The 20,448-nt window shown below is 46.4% G+C and overlaps 1 protein-coding gene across 3 annotated transcripts in view; it reads right to left on the reverse strand.

Annotated features, from left to right (window-relative positions):
- The window catches only part of Xylt1 (xylosyltransferase 1), a 292,416-nt gene that overhangs the window by 1,052 nt on the left and 270,916 nt on the right, over positions 1-20,448 (reverse strand). For all 3 annotated transcript variants that reach the window (XM_057779365.1, XM_057779364.1, XM_057779363.1), the window contains 3 exons: positions 14,253-14,448; positions 8,525-8,858; positions 1-2,889 (listed from right to left, as the gene is read on the reverse strand). The exon at positions 1-2,889 is cut by the window's left edge and continues 1,052 nt beyond it. In XM_057779365.1, coding sequence (XP_057635348.1) covers positions 2,567-2,889; positions 8,525-8,858; positions 14,253-14,448 — 853 coding nt within the window. In that variant the 3' untranslated portion in view covers positions 1-2,566. The remainder of the gene's footprint in view (positions 2,890-8,524; positions 8,859-14,252; positions 14,449-20,448) is intronic.

A 20,448-nucleotide genomic window follows, 5' to 3' on the forward strand; every position in this document is an offset into this window, starting at 1 on the left:
TGGTGTTTCATCCGTGGCTTCCGACAAACACACTGTTTTCAGCAGAAAAACATCAACAGCTAAGGAGTAAAGTCATTTTCCGTGGGAAAACATCGTTTCTTAAATAATGCTGAACTTGTTTTAAATTCTCCATTTAAAAAAAAAAAAACTAAAAGTATCTACGAAAATTATTCTCTGGGTCTAAAGGAAACAAATACCCCAAATTAGTTGTGGTGAGTGAGAAAGAAGCCCAGGGGATACAAAGTCAACTTTGCCATTTCCAACTAGTTCCAGTATGGAAAATGTCACTGAGAGTTACTTGGTCAGGATAGACATTATCTCGTAGTCTGAGGCTCCCAGGGACCTTCCAGGACAGAATACACAAATCTCTAGGAGAAGAGAGGCGAAGGGGGTAGATTCCCAGAGGTTCCACAGTCCCAGGTAAGCTTTGACGGGGGCAAAGACTGGAGGTGAGAGGATGGCGCACCAGACTTACGGTTCCCGTGGGCTTGTAAAACCAGTGTAAATCCTATGGGTTTTAGAGAAAGCTACCTGATGGTTCCAGGACCAGCACAGACAGTAGCTACCTCCTGAGTTCTTCTGCTTGGGTCTGACCCTGCCCCTCCTCCTAAGATCAATCACTCTTGGAAGGATTCTGTATTCCTCCACTAGTGATAGCTTGTGCTCACAGTTAAGCTGGTCTTGAGAAGCCTGATTTAGGGTAACTGGGTGGACCTAGAGTTTTACACTCAGCCGACTTCTCCCTCCCCAAGTCATAAGCCCATCACAACCTTGTCCATGGGTAGGGGGTCAAGGTGAGAAGGGGTATCCAGGCATTCTAACACTTTTGAATTAAGAGGGACAGAGGAGACCAGCATCCTGTGTAAGTAAACGGGAGGTTCCAGCCATCCACACGAATCAACTTCCTGACAGTGATGGTACTGTTGGAAACTGTGCCATGGTGTCTAACACCCCTGCTTTGTTCTAAGAACCAGAAGGACTTAGGGTGGACACTAAGATAGAAACAGTGAGAATGAAGGGGAAAGACAGGCAGATCAGGGAAGACAGGGAAAGGGGAGCCTTTTGTGAACAAAGGCAACTTTAGTTAGTAAGGTAACGTAATTGACAAGCTGCAAAAAACAGCACCTACTAATTAGTCATTGACTAAAACATATAAATAATAAATATCAAGGGTCCTTCCTCTATGGCCGCCATGTTGGATGGGGAAGGGGCTGTGCACTAGATGCATCATCAGGGTGGACTTCAGAACCTTCTTATCCTGATGGGAGAGATACCAGGATGGGCGCAACTTTTCCCAGAGCAATGTCTTTCAGGGGACTCAATGAGGAAGGGGGTGCTGTTCCTCAGTGCCCTCCCCATGAATACACATGGCAAGAAAACCCTTGGGTTTCTGGTAACTCAAGCAATATGAATAACATTATGTTTTGAACCACCTTCCCTATTCTGAAACTCAACCTTCCTTTTATGTGGTGTGGCCAGACTGAGCCTGTTGGCACCCCAGGCAAGGAAGGGTATGAAATTAAGGACCAAGAGAAGTCTGATCCATGCAATTTGGTCACAGCCAACAGCACCGAGTGCACAGTTCACAAAGGTTTGGGGTACCTGACCTCAGAACGGAAGTTGGGTCCAAGTACCACCCCCCCTTTTGAGATTCAGAGACTTGGTTTCCCACTGTCCCCCTTCCAAGTACCAAAGAGGACACAGTAGCTGCCTCCCAGCCCAAGGGCAGGGAGGAGAATTGAAACTCCAGCTCTATATATTTTACCCTGTTCCTGCTACCATTTGTGACAGCCTTGGAAGAGGTTGACGTGGACAGATGGCAGTCACATATCTGGTGAACCTTGGCCACTTCACATCAAAGGACTTTCCTGCACTTCTGGTTTGCAGCAAAAAATAGCTCACTGAGCAGCAGCAGGAACCTTGGAATTCTCCCACATCTCCACCTCTCTGGGAAGGCAGGAACGAGGCCTCTACCAGCTTGCTACTTTTAGCACGGGCACAGGGTTTCCCAGCCACAGAAATCAAGAGATAAATGGGAGGGCCGGGGTGGAGATCCCACCCTTGGTCAGGGCAGTGCTTGTCTGTCAAACCAGCTTCAACAAAGCCCTTGGGTTCGGAAGAGGTACCTTGGAGATGCCCTTGGCAAAAGGACCGCCTGGTGGGCTGAGCTTCCAGAAGCAATCTCACACAGCTCAGCTTCAGCCAGAGCAGCCTCAGTCGCATTCTGGCCTTGCACTTCCACCTCTAACTGTGCTGAGTAAACAAAGCTCTGCTGCCCAAAATAAAAGCTTAAAACTCACTTGTAGGGAGACAGTGCAGGCCACTGGAGGGAGAGAACAGGAACCTGCAGGACTGAGAAGCAACCCGAAGACGGGCGACCACTGTGGCCCTAGGACTGAGTCACCTACCCCAGAGGCCGGTTTGACAAATACAGGCTGTCTCTTCTCTGGCCTCCAAATCCTCGCTTCATCATTCTACAGTCAGCAGAGATCCTTGGACAAAAGGCAACCCCCATACAAGGTAGGAGGCCGGGATTGAGGCTCCCATTGGTCCCATGACGCCGCTGCTACCTAAGCCGGCCATCGGGCTTGACCGCACCCAGCTCTGATTTGGGGTCAGGGCTGAAGGAGCTCCAGGCTGTCTGGCTACAGGTCTGCATGACTGGGCAGGCGGTGGGGCCCGTGGCACAGATGTCCATGGCAGTCCAAGTCCCACCCACCAGAGAGTCCAGCCAGGCTTCTAGTGCTGCCCCAGTGGAGGCTGCGTTCTTCCGGGCCTGCTCCACTTGGGCAGGATTGATGGGCAGGCTGAGAACGGGGTTCAGGCTCTGGAAACTCTGCTCCATGTAGGCACTGCGAGGCGGCCCATTGTGCAGCTTCAATGCCTCCTCTGAAAGCCAAAGGAAACGATGATGTATTTAGAAGAGTCGTTAACCAGGGGTCTACTTACTGTGAACCAGTGTGGCAAGACACACTGGGCATCAAACTCATTTGACAACCTCGTGTGCGCGGGGCACGGCACATTCACTTACTGACACACACTTACGGGCCATCTTCAGTGGTGCAGACATTAATTGATTAGACAATACATTCTTTAAAGATTTGTTCCTTTTATTTATGCGTAGTGTATGTGAGTGTGTGTGCGTTTATGTGTGTAGAGGGCTGCTTCTCCCAGGGCAAGTGCCTTTAGCCACTGAGCCATCTCAATGACTCCACACCTTATTATTATGTTCGAGACGGCTCTCTTACTCAATCTTCAGCTCATCTGCCCAGTTATGCTGTTTGGTGGTGAGCTCCAGGGGTCTATCTGCCTGTTTAGCACCCAGCACTGAGGTCTTGGGTGCATGTCTCTACATCTGGATTTTTATGTGGGAGCTGAGGATGCAAACTTGGGCTGCCACACTTGATTACAAGTATGGCAGTTTCAGCTACCTCCCAGGTTCCTCAACTCTTAATTTTCACCATCTGCTTTGTACTAAACCTTTCTGACATGAAAAGTGATGGTGACTTATTTCTTGGACACAGATATGCTAAATGTAGCGACCAGCTTCCATGCTAGATGGTGGGAGGAACCAGATAACCAGGTTCAGAGTGGAGGGAGCTTCTCAATGATAAGGAGACGAGTGAGGGGGTAATGAAGGTTATTTCAAGCAGTGATAAATGTCACAAAGGTGATAACAGGGAACTAAGCCCAGCATGGCCTTCGGCTAAGTTCAGCTCACCCTCTGTTTTTGTACAGTTCCATCGGAACACGGCTCTGCTTGCTCGCTGAGGTGTTCCTCACGACTGCTCTGCTGTGCTAGCGGAAGTGTGTAGGTGAGACAGAGGCAGCATTTTCTCAGAGAAGCTGAACACATTCACTGTGTGTCATTTATGGAAACATTTACTGTGCTCTGCCTTAGAGAGTGGTCTGGGATGGGCAGGGAAGACTTTCCTGGGGAGGTGACATAGGAATGAAGTGTTGGTTGACATGTGTAAGGCCAGTGGGGGAACATCAAGTCTTCCAAACCACACAAGTCATGGTTGTTGGGGCCACAATATGAACTCAAGTATGTTGACCTCAAAGCCAAGGCATGGCTGCCACGTGACTGCCATGAACCCTGGAGAAGCTGTAGATTCTTGTAGTCTGATCCAAAGCAAAGTGGTCCTTAGAGGCATGCATGGAAGCATGCATGGAAGCATGCACAAAAGCATGTGATGTGGGCCAGAGTGGGGCGGGGCATCCTCTTAACAGCTCTGACTTGTTCATCACCTCCTTGATGCCATTCTTCCTGCCTGTGGGCTCTAGTTGGGCTGAATGGCTTCAGAACCCAAATCCCACATCAAGGTATGTGACTTCTGACTTGTGTCTTAGTTTCCTCATTGATAAGATGGGGGGGGCATTGCTTCCCATGTAACTCTGGGGGTAATGCTTTGGCTCATAGAGTTCTCCGGTGGCACTGATGGTAAGTTCTGCACTATTATTGTTGCTTTTTATTACTTTATGATCCTCCCACTCAGAAAATGACAGGGCTGGTTTTATCTCATTCATTTTATAAATGAAGAAACAGATGCCATAGTCAGTTCAATCAAGAGTGGTCCGACTCCAAAGCTGTGCTGTCCACTATGATGCTCTATGCAGGTTCAACCACAAGCTGACAGCTAATGCAGGGTTGCTACCCTTCCATCTTGGCACCAGTCTTTTGAAAGCTTGTGGTACCCAATCACAAATATGGGCACTCAACCTGGCAGCAGTTAGTTAACCCATAGGAGGCTTGATAATCAGTTCACAGTGTATGCTTTTAAAGCAAGGGACACATAAGAGGTCTCTCGAGTCTTCTTAGGGATAAAGGGAGGACAAAGAAATTGTAAAAATTTGGGGGTGAAGAAGACAAAATGTTTTTTATTTGACGAGGTTCTTATTCTTGGTCAAGTGAAATTTCAAACAATTAGGTTTTGGCCATAGCCAGGATACTGGAACACAGAATAGGTAGCACCAGCAGGATGTGTCAAGAGAATAGGGCTTTCTGTCTTTAGTTCATGTTCTAAACTCTCTGAGAGAGTCTCTCTGTGCTTCTACCCTGCAGAGATGGGAGCAGGTGATCAAGAGATGCCCAGGCTGACAAAAGGCAGGACAATCAAAAGCAAAAGGAACAGCTAACAGACATTGAATATGGGAGCAAAATACTGTGGTTGATGCAGGGGGAAAAAAAAACACTTTATAAGAAATGAGGTTAATGTGGGAAATGGCATTATGGCATCAGCTCGGATGCTTGCCTCCATAATTAAATTTTCCTCAATTCCACCTCATCAGATTTCTTGAGATTACCAGGGATGCGACAATAGCAAATTACTCAAGATGAATCATTTCTCAAATTACATTACTCCCACCTCAGTGTTCCTTGTCTCGTTAACAAACACAATTACTGCCAACAGGGGAATTGCTTCTCTTGGGGTGAAACTGACCCTGGGGTCTTTCTGGGAATGGTGGGAACAGCTCCCAACTCCTTGGAAATCACAAAAGGAAAACATGGAGAGACCAGGAGCACGAGGAGGGTCCTGGGCTCCTGTCTTGGGTAAGTGGACTCAGAGCCTCCTTCGTATCGTCCTAGGCAAGGAGGATGTGTGATTCTCACCTCTCTTCTTCACACTTGGCTTTTAGATATTTAAGAATGCAAAGGGTGCCCCATCAAGGGGCACTTGAAGGCACTGGGTCGGTGGACTCTGCCTTGGCTAATTTAGGAGCGGAGCCCCAGGCTTCAGTCTCAGGGAAACTACCAAGTGTCTAGATATTGGCTCGTTCAGCACAAAGACTTAGCAGAAGCTGTCAGAATTCATGCCAAGACCGTATTTTCAGGATTTCAGGCACCCATCCCACATCTCTGTCTTCCCAGCCCTGATGCCAGTATATAGCTCTGTTCCTGCCAAGAATGCTTCCCACTTAGCAGGACTGTCATGTGTATCTAGCTCCTGGACTTATGTTGAGTAACATGCAGAGGGACGGTCCAGATACTGATCCCTCTCTGAATCTCAGGAAGTTCCCGAAGAAAACTGTGTGTGTGCTGGCCGTGCCCACATTGGTCCCCTTGTCATCATCCCTTAAGTGACATGCCACAGAGGTGTGTAAACATCCAGACTGTATGAGGCATTAAGAGGCATCTAGAGATGGTCTACTGTAAGCGGGAGAAAGTGCACAGGTTATGCACAAATACTATGCCATTAAGGACTGGTACATCTGTAGTTTTTTATAATCAAGGAAGTAACTGCAACCAGTTCTTTATAGACACCGAGGGGTGTCTGTACTGGGAGACTCAGAAATCCTGTTTCTATGAGTCTTTCTTATGAGCCTGGGCACATATAATTTCATGTTCTATAATTTCATGTTCCAGAATCTTCCTTGTAGCACTTTCTGCAGCAACAATGTTCATCATCAGGCACAGAAGTTACTATATCCAGGAAGGAACAGCCTGTGGTTCTTCAACTGTGAAATCCCTGTGGCTGTCAACTTGCACACACTGACCGAGGTTTGGTACAGAATATACCACGGCATTCTAACCATGTTTCCTGTGCTTTAGGACATAGGCCTGTGCCTGTAATTTAAAACACTGCGAAGATGTTAGAAAGACGTGCTCCAACGGTCTGAGCTCTTAAGGTCCAAATGAGGAGCAGAAGGAGGGAGAACATGAGCAAGGAAATCAGGACCACGAGGCGTGCACCCACCCACTGTGACAGTGGAACTGATCTATTGGGAGCTCTCCAAGGCCAGCTGGACTGGGACTGAATAAGCATGGGTTGAAACTGGACTCTCTGAACATGGCGGACAATGAAGGCTGATGAGAAGCCAAGGACAATGGCACTAGGTTTCGATCCTAATACATGAACTGGCTTTGTGGGAGCTTAGCCTGTTTGGATGCTCACCTTCCTGGACCTAGATAGAAGTGGGATGACCTTGGTCTTCCTGTAGGGCAGGGAATTTGGACTGCTCTTCAGTATCGAGAGGGAGGGGGAATGGACTGGGGGGAGGAGAAGAGGAGTGGGGATAGGGGGAGGGGAGCGGGGGGAGGGGGCAATATGTGGGAGGAGGGGGAGGGAAATGGGAAACGGGGAGCAGTTGGAAATTTTAACTAAAAAAGAATAAAAAAAAATGAGAGGAAAAAAAAAGAAAAAAACGACAAAAAAAAAAGACGTGCTCCAACTGTCCACAGTAGTCACATCCAGAGGGTAAGAATTTAGCCAAAACAAACAAACAAACAAACAAAACAACAAACAAACAAAACAAAACTTCCCAGGTCTTACTGACAAAAGAAAGTGGAGGAAAAATAGAAATACAAGTGTAAACCCTTTGTCCCGAATAGCCACAAGTGGGCCATTAGGGGGTCGGTGTCCCTTTCTCTGTCCTCCATACACACTGGGAAGCAATGGCCAGAGGCGTACGATAGTAATCTCTTTCTTTCTGTTTTAGCTTCCTGCTGAGACATGAATCCTGAAAAATTAATGTATCGTTTCCTTTCCTGGTTTTGAAGCTTAAGGGAAGTCATCCTAAGTATGGCTTATTCTGTGATCAGCTCTCCTCGTCCATCATGTTTTATAATTGCATGTGGCTAACTTTTACTGATGTCTCCTCTCCAAGGAATTCTACTGTGTAAACTGTCCTTTTGTGTGGGGAACTTGTGTTATTGTGAACAACTCTGCTATGGTTCCTTTGTCTCTGCCTGTGTGATAGGTGTGTGTATATTCAATATGAGGGGCAGGGGTTCATGCACCCCACAAACTTATCCTACACATTCGTCTCTCAGGAGCCCTGGATATATGCTCCCGCATCTCTGACCTGCACTAGGACACTGCCCAACCATCACAGGCATGCAGGTATTTCTCACTCTGGAGCTTCTTTTTGCTTATAAGTTTCATTATTATCTCTTATCATTAACAAAGGTAAGGTTTTTAAAATTATACATATGTGCGGAATTCATACTTTCTTTGTTTCTCTCTTTTATAGTTGCCAAGGACAGTCATCATCTTGAGAGGATAAATGACTTTGACTTTCAAGCCACACAGTCTCCGTCTCAACTGTTGGAGTCTGGCACCGAAGCCCTAAGGCAGACATAGGTACCATATTTGACTGGGGCTCATAGTCTGCCAAATTCTTGTTTATGGATTTTGTTTGAGTATATTTTGGGGAGCAAATATCTACCATCAGTGTGTGGTTTCTCCTTTTTACTTAGGACCTCACATTTTTTTTTTATGAGAAGAAATTCCAGCAGTAATTATTATTTTCTAAACAGCCAAGAAGCCATGTTAAAACTCAGTGTGTGCCTAGGATTCGTCCCCATCTTGTCTTAAACATGAGCAAAGCCTTGTGGAAGACCAGAGGGCTCACAGCTGATAAAAACCCACACGGATGACATTGTCTCTGTGAACAGGGAGTGAATGAACCCATACTATAAGGTAAAAAAGTAAGAAAAAACATCCCCAATGCGGATACAAGGCAGCCTCATGCTCCATGTTGGGGACACACTCTCCTCCGCAAGGACCCTGAGAGTACTCACCTGGTTTGATGGGCTGCTTATTGGAGAAGGTCAGAGGTGCGACAAGGAATTTGGTCTCTGCAACTGGCACCCAGTGATGGAGAATTTTTACTGTCCAGACCCCAGGCCTCAGAGGCAGATTCAAAGGGGGTTTGTAGTGTGTGAATTCCGCCGTCGACTCGATCAGGATATCATAGGTGGCTGCGATGACGTTGATAGGGTCTACCCAAATAACAGTCACAGTCACATTGGGCCCCTTCCCCCATTTCTGCATCCCCACAGGCTCATCCATGGGTCCCAAGAGACCGCCGAAGTTCCGGAACAGCCTCTCCTTGGCATCCCAATCAGTGCCAACCTGAAACAGGAGAACACATTCTGAAACCACTGGGTCCCAGGAAGGTCCATGGTTGCATGTACCCATTTCACTGATGAGGAGACTGAAGGTCCAAGTCTTCGGGGACTCAAGGTTACACAGCTGGTAAGCAGAACTCATAGGACTTCTGCTCAGACTGGGACTCTAAGGCCTACAAATCTCCCTTTAATCCGGCATTCTCTGTGCCTAAACTGTGCTGTGTGCTTTGACTCAAATCTCCAAACCCATGAATTAATTGCAAGTTCAAATAAACACTATCCTACACACCATTCCAAGTAATAGCCCATCATTCAGCTGGTGAGCCTGGGCTCCTCTTGGGTCTCTGATCCTACAAGTGGCACATTTGTAGAATTTGGTGCGCTCCTTACGCATAAGGATGGAGACCTGGCTTTGGAGTAACCCACCAAGAAGCTTGGAAACAGTGCAACCTGTATCACTGCAGGATGGAGACCTGGCTTTGGCTTCTCCAGAGCATTCTTCTCTGGACCCCAGAGAGGGGACATGCCTTATGTCCAGCTGGACGGTTGCAGGGCAAGCCTCTTGGCTTTCCTCCCTCCACTCTGCCATCTTCAAGCTGCTCTGCATTTAGGAAGCAGGGAGCTGCCACATGCTGATTCACTTCTCAGGTCTGAGCTAACCCCTCACTGTGGTCCCCAGGCATTTCTACCATCCACCACCATCTACCGACTCTGCTCCATATGGCGCTTCTTCCAGTCCTTTTAACCTACCAAACCACCTCTCCCCATCTCTAAGTGGAATGTTCTACCGCCTCACACCTGTGCACAGCCCTTATCTGAGAGGTCTCCTTAGGGTCCCCTGAACACCTTAACACATCACTTCTCCCTGCTGTAATGTCAGTCCGCGAGAAGAGAGCCTGCTCTGTGTGGATCTCAATTCTTCTACGGTTCCCCCAACAGGGCCCAGCACAAGCAATGTTTCCAAATAAGCAAATAAATTGCTTGACAAAAAAGTGAATTAGCCACATAGAACCTTGGTACTGAGCTATGATGATGGTTTAGATCAGATTAAAAGAGGATGCTCCCTAAGAGGAGTGACTTTGTGTTTCTGAAGTAACTGCACGTAGGTATCTCAGTGGGAGACACTGAACACAATGTAAAGCTGCTCTCTCTCTCTCTCTCTCTCTCTCTCTCTCTCTCTCTCTCTCTCTCTTTCTCGTATGCATGTGTTCATGTGTGCAGTTTGAGGGGAAGGTGTGGCTATACAAGCCCACTGGAGAAGTTTCTGTACATGCACAGCAAACAGTAGCTGAATTTCTTTCTCTGTGCTCTTGCCTGGAATTACTAAGCCCACTCTTCACTTAGGAAACACAGTTCTACAGTTAACACTGAAGGCTCACATTGGCCAGGCATGAGGTAAGCATCTGCGTATACCTGCTCTTGTGATAGTCTCCTCTGTGAGGAGAACTTTGTCACTATTCTCATTGTGCAGATGAAACTGAGGCTCAGAAACAGTAGCTTGCTGTGGGAGTCCAAGAAGTCTATCAGTAATGGATCATCTATTTGTATCTCCATCCATCCGTCTGTGCATCTATCCATTCATCCATCCAACCATCCATATGTCTACCCATCTCCTGTCAATATGCACTATCTATTAATAATTTATTTTACAGTATATATATGGCCCACGGAGCAATATCTCATGTATATATTATTCTGTATATCATCAACCAAGAAATCCATCCATCCATCCATCCATCCATCCATCCATCCATCCATCCATCCATGTCTAAGTATCCGTGTACTACTCTGTCATTCACTGATCATTCTATCTGTCTGGACCTACCTACCTACCTAGCTACCTACCTCAAACTTGAATAAATGATCAGGGTTGAGCAGGTGGACTTCTCTATTAATCTATACTCAGGGCAGCCACTCTTGTAACACTACTAACAGAAAGGAATAATAGTCCCAAAGCCATGTGGGGGTCATGCTCTTGCATTTTCTAAAGGAGTGGAGGTAGACAGTTAGCTTGGCATCTGTGTTCTCAAATGGAGTCACTTCAGCTGGAGAGTGTGGAGCAACTCGCAAAAAATGGGATCTTGTCTTAAACTGAGGAGCACGAACAATGTCACATGCCCCCTTCCCAAAGTGTGAGGACAAGGAGTCACCCTGTTATACAGTCCCATTTCTGTCACATCTGTTATGTCTGTTATTTCTACTTTGCCATAGTGTGGTACTCTACAATCACTCATTGCAAAATGGGCTCTTGCTTAAGTTTAATAAATGTTCAAGTTCAAGCCTGCCATAGTGCTTCCTAGTTCCTAACCCCTTTATTACTCTCTATCTCATTCACCATGCTCTAGTCACACTGGACTTGCTTCTTCTTCAGCATGCCAAAACCCTGCCCAGAATCACAGGACATCTGCCTGTGCTCTGTTCTCCACTCAGAATGTTCTAGATCTTCCCATGGATGAAATAGTTCTTCCACAAGATTCAGCTTGAACCTGATCTATTTTCCAAAGCCTCCCAGAAGAAACCATCCCATCAGAGATCGCCTCCACCAGCCTCCTGAGCCTGAGCAACCATGTGAACAGATTTCCTTTCGTTCCGAAATACTTGCCATGATCTCACTAATTTCTCCTTCACTCACTACTTGTCTGCCTGCCCCAGCAGAATTCGGATCTGTCCATTGTGATGGAACACTTTTGTCTGGTTCCCTGCTGTCTCTCATGAATCTAGTTCATTGTAGGTCGTTGGTGATCGCCCTTTTCTCCAATCAATGGCAAGGACCATCATGTTAGAGAAATCTATCTAAGTTGACCATCTGCCACTATGTAAGATCCTGAGACCATGCTAACATCAATATCAGCTTATAAATGGTCCTTTTTAGATCTTCCTTCCTTCTCGTTTAACTCTGTACCTTAGCCATTAAAACAGCATGACTAGAGAAGTTCTACATATAACGTTAGCGCCTCTGCCTTCTTTGCCTACTGTTAATGGTAGAATTGGTTGTCCTCTCACCAGAGCTGCAGGATCCATTGTGAGAACACTCACAAATTACTAGCCATGTGATGGCCAACAATCTCTTGTCATTGCCAGAGGTACCCAGTGACCCAACAGCAGTCTGATAAACAGGGAAAGCCCAGCCACCAGGCATTCATCTCTTTAATGGGACATTAATGTCTTCAATGGGCTGCTTGGGACCCCAGAACAGAGTCCAGCTGGTGCAGCATCTAATTGCCCTGCTGACTCCGGTAATTTATGGAGCTGGCTGCCACAGCATCTCAGAGTCAGTCAATCCCCATGGAACCTTCTTTAAAAACACGAGTTTACAAGAAACTCATCCTTGCTTGTTTGACAGTGAATTTATTTAGTCATGGAGCAAAGCAAAGAGACAGGCCCACAGTGAGTGGAGAAGGACCAGCAAGGAAACACAAGCAGGTGAGATCTCTCCCCTCATACTCCCAGCCCCTCAAGTTCCTGCATATCAAAAGCCACTCTTCAACCTTAACCTGGCACTCAAACTCATTTGTGAGGGTCGTGAAGCTCCATCATACTTCCTCTTCTTTCCAGCATTTCCTAGCCCCAGGGACAGTCACATTCATTCAACAATATTCAGCATTCCAGCTCTCTGGTGTACAATCAAGACACGTTCATAAATCAGCAAGATAACATTATAAGGTAAATTCTAAAAGAGGCAATTAAAGATGTAGCCAGTGTATAATGTTGCTATTGTGATATAAGGCGGGGGTAGTCAGGGAAGGGGTCTCTGAAGGTGCCTCTTTGGATTTAGAGCAGAATGACTAAAAAAAATAAAAGATTAAAAAATATAGGACAAGTGTGAGAAAGCACTATAGGTAAAGGGAAATGACAAGCTCAAGTCAGGAATAAGGACATCCGGTTTGACAAAGATGCAGGAACTATGAGCAAGAAATGGTGCAGTATTGGGCAAGAGTGGAGAGGCAAACCCTAGCCAGATCGGGTGGGGCCTTCTGGACCTGGACATAGGGATGATGTGATAAGCATCCACCAGGAAGCCATCTCCCAAGCCCAAAACATTCCCAAAAGCTGATGTTATTTGAGTAGAGGGGAGCGATGTTTTATGGATCCACACATCTGCAGTTAGCCTACTTATTCGTCTCTGGACATTTCTGTTCCCCAATCTATCCATCCACTCATCCATTATCTATCCATTCTTTTGTTGAATCTGTCTGTCCATCCGTCCATCCATCCATCCATCCACCCATCATCATCCATCCTATTGCCCACACTTCCATCATTCATCTGTCTGTCCATCTGTCACCCATCAACCCATCTGTCCATTTATATAGCCACCTATACTCCCATGATTCAGTCCTCCATGCATTTGTTTGGCAGTCTGCCCAATTACCAACCAGCTTCATCTATCTATCTATCTATCTATCTATCTATCTATCTATCTATCTATCTATCTATCTATCTATCGTATGTATGTATGTATGTATGTATGTATGTATGTATGTATGTATCTATCTATCTATCTATCTATCTATCTATCTATCTATCTATCTATCTATCTATCTATCTAATTACCAACCAGCTTCATCCATCCATCCATCCATCCATCCATCCATCCATCCATCCATCCATTCATCTCTCTCTCTAATTACCAACCAGGTTCATTCTTTCTATCTATCTATCTATCTATCTATCTATCTATCTATCTATCTATCTATCTATCTATCTATCTAATTACCAACCAGCTCCATCCATCCATCCATCCATCCATCCATCCATCCATCCATCCATCCATCCATCTATCTATCTATCTATCTATCTATCTATCTATCTATCTATCTATCTATCTATCTATCTATCCATCCACTTACATGGCCACCAGCCCACCTACTCCTAAAGTTTAGGAGCTAGCCCCTGTGTTAGGAACAAGGGGAAAAATATAAAATGAGGCATGAAATTTGGGGCCAGTGAGATGTGGGATCAATTTTGTGATTTTCCCATGTCTTAGCAGTTATTTAGAAAACAGCTGGAAGTCCATAAGCCTCACCCAATCCATAAAATGGTACTAATGCCATGACTTCATGAGAAGCTGCCTTGTTGCTGACTCATTACTAAAACAGACTTAGAAGAAATCAATTGATGGGATGCAAAATTAAGGGAAGAAAATCTGCCCTAAAACAACAGACCATGCCTCTTGGCTGATTCGGTTCAAAGACACTGACATGCCATTATACCTCTCTGTTTGCATTGTTCCAGCATATGTGACTGGGAAATTGCCTCCAGGAACAGAATAAGCTCACCTTTAGGGCTCTACAAACACCCTCTTACTCTGTTTCTAACTCTAAGTGTCAGATGTGGCACCGAGTCTGGCAAGACAGCTTCAGCAGACAATTAAGACTGACACTGTTTGGCCTCTTACCTCAGAAAACTGAAGCCTCCCAAAGTCACTGGGGGGACTTGCGATCTTGAAGACTTTCTTCGGCATCATCCACGTCTCCAGTGTCTCCAGTTTGCTCACAGCAAGGTTAGTCACGTGGTGCTTGATCAGAAAGCCCTGGAAACGGTCGGCAAGGAAGTAGAGATGGACAGATGCTGGGTGGCCCATTGGGTAGTACCTAAAAACATGGGACCAGGGTATGAGGTATGCAGTGTCACCATGCGGTTCTCCACACTTCACAGTGCTCTAGCTCTTCAAATGGACCCTATTTAGCCAACACTTACCATAGTCTACATCAGTCTGAAAGCTGCTGTCTCTGAATCTAGGGTCTAAGCAGTTGCAAATAACTTCTTTTTTAACCAAGAGATAAATGTAAAACATGCTGACTGTAGGGAAGTACAATAAAGAAATCGCTGCTTTGATGCCTCTTCCCATAAATAACACCAATTCACAGAGATCTATTGAGTGCTGGGTACCTGAACACTTCTGTTGGTGCCTTTTTCTGTAGCCTCATTTTCTACGCAGGTATCTGCAGACATGGTGCTTAGTGGGCTGGCTAATGTGTGTGTCTGAGAGTGCAGATGCATGCATGTGAAGGTTAACTAGAACCATGAATGTCATTCTTTGGGTGTCTTCCACCTTGTTTTCAAAGGCAGGTTCTATCACTGACCTGTAGTTTGTCAAGTGGGCTAGACTAGCTGGCCAGTCAGCCCCAGACACTTCCCCAGTGCTGGGACGACAAAGCACCTGCCACTATGTCTGGCTTTTAAAATGCGGGTTCTGGAAAACGGAACTTTCGTGCTCACACTCACAGGGCAAGCACTTTACCGACAGAGCCATCTCCCCAACCCCATGAACATTATACAGCTGGAACCATAACATATATGCTATGCTTTTGCTCCATTGGACTTCCTGGGCACTCTCATCTCTGATAATAAGATTGTGTGTGTCTGTGTATAATATATGTCATGCAACATGGTATTTTACAGAACCAGTGATCTACTGATGGATAATAATAGATTGTAAAATATTTGTTATTCCTTTGGAATTCATATTCATTCACTCCCTTATATACACACCTCTAAAACTCTCTTTATCTGGTACCCAAACTTGTCAGAAACACTGATTTATCTTCTTGTTGCCTTCCTTAAGTGGGTGTTGATGAACCCACACTGTTTTTTTTTCTTTTCTAAAAATTGCTGCCAATACACACTTGCAAACACCCAGCCTTCCATAGTAAGATTATTTTAAATTGCATGCCATTGGTCTGCACAGTTTTGCTGGCTAGATAGGGCTGGAAAGCTTAGCAAAGAGGAGGAAGTGGGGAGCAGAGAGCAGAAGGGAAGAGGGAGCCCTGGAGACCAGCAACTCTCCACTCGCAAAATAAAAAGCTGCCACTTCTGCAGTGTGTAAATTGCACAGCGATAAGAGGCCACGGTGGCTCCCTAATAACAGCGTTGCACAAATCACTGTCCCTTCTCTGCTAAGCGTAGACTTCCCTCTATTTTCGATCTGGAGTTTTAAGTCTTTATGTTCAATTAGAACGGCTGGGAAGCCTCCTTCCTATGTTGACGCGTCTCTCGAAATCACTGCCTTGTTACCGGGATGCCTCTGGGGCTCCGCAGAAAGAACTTGCCTCATCTTCAGACTGCTGGGTCTTCACGGATCATGCCACCACTTTAGATGTGATCATGGCGGGTGGGATGCCTAGGACACCGTGCTGTTGCAGTGTCTGGCAGTGTCCGGCAGTGCTTTCTCGCGGAGATGTTAGGTGCCTGTGCTGCCCAACACAGTAGCCACCAGCAACTGCTGAGCACTTAAAACATGGGCACAATTTTTAATGTTAGTTCATTTATTATTTTTTAATTTGTGTGCATGTGTGGTAGAGGTATGTGTGTGTGTAGGCCAGAGGATATACGGTGTTTTCCTCTATAACTCCCCAACTTATTTTTTTGAGACAAAGTATCTCCCTGAATCCAGAGCTCACCAATTAGCTAGATTAGCTGGCCAGTGAAGCCCAGGGATCTTTCTGTCTGCCTTCTAGAGCGAGGACTAAGGATACACGCTGGCTTTTGGCTTGGCTTTTTATGTGGGTGCCTGGTTCATGCTGCCATGTCTGGCTTTTTATGCAGGTTCTGGGGATCTGAACTCAAGTCTCCACACTTGACTAGCACTCATTTTCCTCATCTTCTCAGCCTTCTTACTAGTATTATTTTTTCTTTTCAGACAGTGCCTCATGCATCCCAGGTAGGCATCTAACTTAATACATAGCTGAACATGGTCTTGAATTCCTGGTTTTCTTTTCTCCACTTCCAAACACTGGGGTTACAGATGTGGGCTACTATGTTTGGCTTAATTTTAGTGAGTTTAAATGAAAATGATCACGTGTGGTACTTGCACTCCTTGGAAGAGTCTGTGTTCACCTGCATGGGTGTCCCCCAAGCCTCACGGCTCCAATATCTGGAGCACATTGTAGCTTTGTCTGCACGGGCGTGTAAGAGTCCATTTCCCACCTCCTGGCTCATCTTTAGCCAATAGCAAGGCTGATCTGATCCAGGTCTTGCCACCCATGCATCTACCTTCCTGACTTCTTGGGGTCACCTTGAGAGCATGTTTAGGCTAGCCTGTGGGAAGATGAGTCATTGGTGACAGATGGGAGCCACCAAAGTTGTCGAGCCCGTGTCATTGTGGTTCAGTTAACAGTTTCCAGTCAAGAGCTGCAGAACCACTCTCGCTGCCCTGCAGGTGGCTGCAGATGCAGAAGAGAGGCAGGTCCAGACTGGAAGGAAGATGGGCCAGCTGATTTGCGAGTGAGCGTGAAAGAAATGATGACCAGTTCCCAACCCTGCTCTCTTTGTGACAAGGTATTGTCCCAGCAGCCCACAGTTAATGCACGGTTGGCGCTTGTTTTGTGAGGTGGGCGTGGCTACAGACAGAGGAGCCCTTGCTGCCTGGGAGTCAAAGGAGAAACAGGGAGAAAGTAGTTCAAGAAAGGAGCAGCCAGTCATCCTGAGTGTTGCTGAATGTCAAGAACACAAGCGAAGGCCGAATATTGGAGTAATCTGTTGTTTTATTGCTTGCCTTTTCTTCCTTTTCTCTGTCTCTATCTCTCTCTGTGTGTGCATTTTTGCATGAGTGTGTACACGTAAGGCTGTTGGTGAGTATGTGTATACAACGCCTGTGAAGGCCAGAGGACAGAGTTAGGTATCAGTTTGGGATGAGGTCTCTTATTGGCCTGGAACTTTGTCACTTAGGCTAGGCTAGTGGGCCTGTGAGGCTCCAGGCTCCATCTGTCTCCCACTCCCTGTCTCCCAATGAGAGCATCATTGCCAGGTTATAGACATTTGTTACAGAGCCTGGTTTTCATATGGGTGCTGGAGATCCAAATGTCTTCATGCTTGTGAGACAAGTGCTTTCCCCCATTGAGCCATCTCCACCAAGGGTTCCTGTTGTGTGGCTCCAACCCCTACTCTACAGAGCAATGCCAGAGGCTGGCCCAAGCCTTCCTAAGGCCTCCACAGGGGTGCTGTAGGAATCACTGTTGTCACACCGGCTGCTCTTGATGAGCCACAAGCACTGTGCTTACTGCTTGCAGCTGAACTCAAACCTCGAACTTCGAGTGCAAGGCTCTCTCTGCTCGTTTTTGTTCCCATCTGCCCAAACTGACCACTTTCTGACCATGGGTACTTTACTTTGGGCTCCTGGGTGTGCCGAGCTCATTTGTGCCTCAGGACTTTTGCATAGGACATTCTCTCTGCTGGGGATGCTCCTCTCCTCTTGTGAGTGTATGGTGAGCTGTGCTTTGCTTTATTGCTCAATGAGAACTAGCTCAGTAGTCCTCATTGTCCGCTATGTTCATCGAGTCCGGTTTTATCCCATGCTTTTTCAGACCCAGGCCAGCTGGCCTTGGTGAGTTCCCAATAGAACATCCCCATTTTCTCAGTGTGTGGGTGTACCCCTTGCGGTCCTGAGTTTCTTGCTCGTGCTCTCTCTCCTTCTGCTCCTGATTTGGACCTTGAGATTTCAGTCCGGTGCTCCAATGTGGGTCTCTGTCTCTGTCTCCTTATGGCAATGGGGTTTTTGATCCTACTGCACGTACTGGCTTTGTGGGAGCCTAGGCAGTTTGGATGCTCACCTTACTAGACCGGGATGGAGGTGGGTGGTCCTTGGACTTCCCACAGGGCAGGGAACCCTGATTGCTCTTTGGGCTGACGAGGGAGGGGGATTTGGTTGGGGGAGGGGGAGGGAAATGGGAGGTGGTGGTGGTGAGGAGGCAGAAATCTTTAATAAATAAATTAATTAATTAAAAAAAATAAATTTTGCAGCATTAACAATCTTAAAAAATAAAAGAGAGAGAGAACTATCTCAGAACTCAGCAGAATGTCAGTTCTTGCCGATAGTCTTGAACTGTGTGTGTGTGCATGCACAGGTGCATGTGTACACTTAGGAACTGGGCAGCTTTACACTAGAAGGTAAAGATCATGACCTTGAGGTCAGGTCTGTCTGGATTAGAGGTGAATGCTCAATGCCCAACAAAGAGCCTGGTGCACAGTGGGTGTTCAAGCAATGCTTGCTGAGTGATTGAAAACCTAGGTTTCCCTGTAGCTGTGTGCTTGCTTCCTAAGTACATCTGAGGACCATGCCGCCTGAGATGTAACAGCCCTCTGCATCTTATCGTCACATTACTCCATCCCTAGGTAATGGCAACAGCAACTGCACTAGGAAAAGGGAAAGCGCCAAGAGGCAGTAGGATAATTTATAGAATGCAGAGGGAACATTTGTCTCACTCCTTATTTACATAAGGTGAGTGTTAGAAAAAAAAATCAAAGCAACATACAATGTTTGGGTTTCTGAATGCCTTGAAAGAGCCGGTGATTTGGTAGTCAACTTCAAGTTGAGAGTCTGACCCGATTGGGCTGAAGTTGAACCAAGTAGCACCAGTGGTCTAGGCTGGTCTGCACAGCATCTCCTGCAGCACTTGTACTGATTTGCAGCTGCATGGAGCTCAGGTGGTCTAGACTGGTGTGTACCATGCCCCTTGTAGGGCTCATGTTTACTCACACATTCATGGAGCTCAGGTCTAGGTTGGTGTGCACCGCTCTCCCTTCAGGGCTCATGCTGACTTGCAGGTTTACTGAATTTAAGAGGTCTAGGTTGGTGTGCACAGCACCCCCTGTGGGGCTCATGCTGACTTGCAGGTTTACTGAACTTAAGAGGTCTAGGTTGGTGTGCACAGCACCCCCTGGGGGGCTCATGCTGACCCACAAGTACTATTATATTTACTGGCATCTGAGTTGGGGTTTTGAAGGAACATATTGGCATCTCAATCCCTGCATGGTGGATCGGAAGTGGCCTCTATTTCCTTGTTCTCGTATGTTTGAATCTGCTCTATCAAACATTTCTGCAAAGCACATGCATTACTTTATAATGAGAAAATGAATCAATAAGCAGTGTTTTATGAAAGGTTGTAGCACAGCCTGGAAGTGCACAGTGCGCATGAAACACCCAGATCAGATGAAAGGCACTTGCTGTTTCCCTAGATGCCCCACGGGTAGCAATTCATTCTCCTTTGCCTTTTTGGGATAAGGGTCTTTTGTCCTGATTTATTCCCAGCCTCCGATTCATAAATACAAGGCTTTGCCCACGGCAAGGCACAATAGCTCCATCACAATAAAAAATGAAGGAGAAAAGCCAAAGGATTCTGGGCCCGAGGCAACTGGATGACTTGCTTCATTCCAAAGCAAGTACCAGGAGAAAGTTTCAACAACCCTAAATAAATCGGGAGTGTCTTTTGGAATTTCCTCTAAGATTGTTTATCTTATAGGTCCTAGGATGCTCATGATTAAGATGGTCTGGGAGGACAGTTGCCTCCCAGGATTGGGGTACAATGCTGTATACTGGGCAGACAGTCTGTGGTTCGAAGGTTTACACTCTCCCACAGTCTGACCGGGGGAAAAGACACTCACTGACATTGATACTGGGTTGGTGCAGCCACATGGGATGGACCTGTTGGAAGTGATGTCCCCTTGACTTGGGGGAGGTTAGGAGTGGGAGTGTCAGTAGCCCTCTGACCCCAGAGAGGGATTGGGAGATAGCTCGGTTGGTAAAAGTGCTTGCCATGCTAGCGTGAAGACCCGAGTTCAGATCCTTAGTACTCACATAAGAAGGCAGAACTGTG

This window comes from Chionomys nivalis, chromosome 8 (assembly GCF_950005125.1).
Source record: "Chionomys nivalis chromosome 8, mChiNiv1.1, whole genome shotgun sequence".
NCBI classification, from domain to species: Eukaryota; Metazoa; Chordata; class Mammalia; order Rodentia; family Cricetidae; genus Chionomys; species Chionomys nivalis.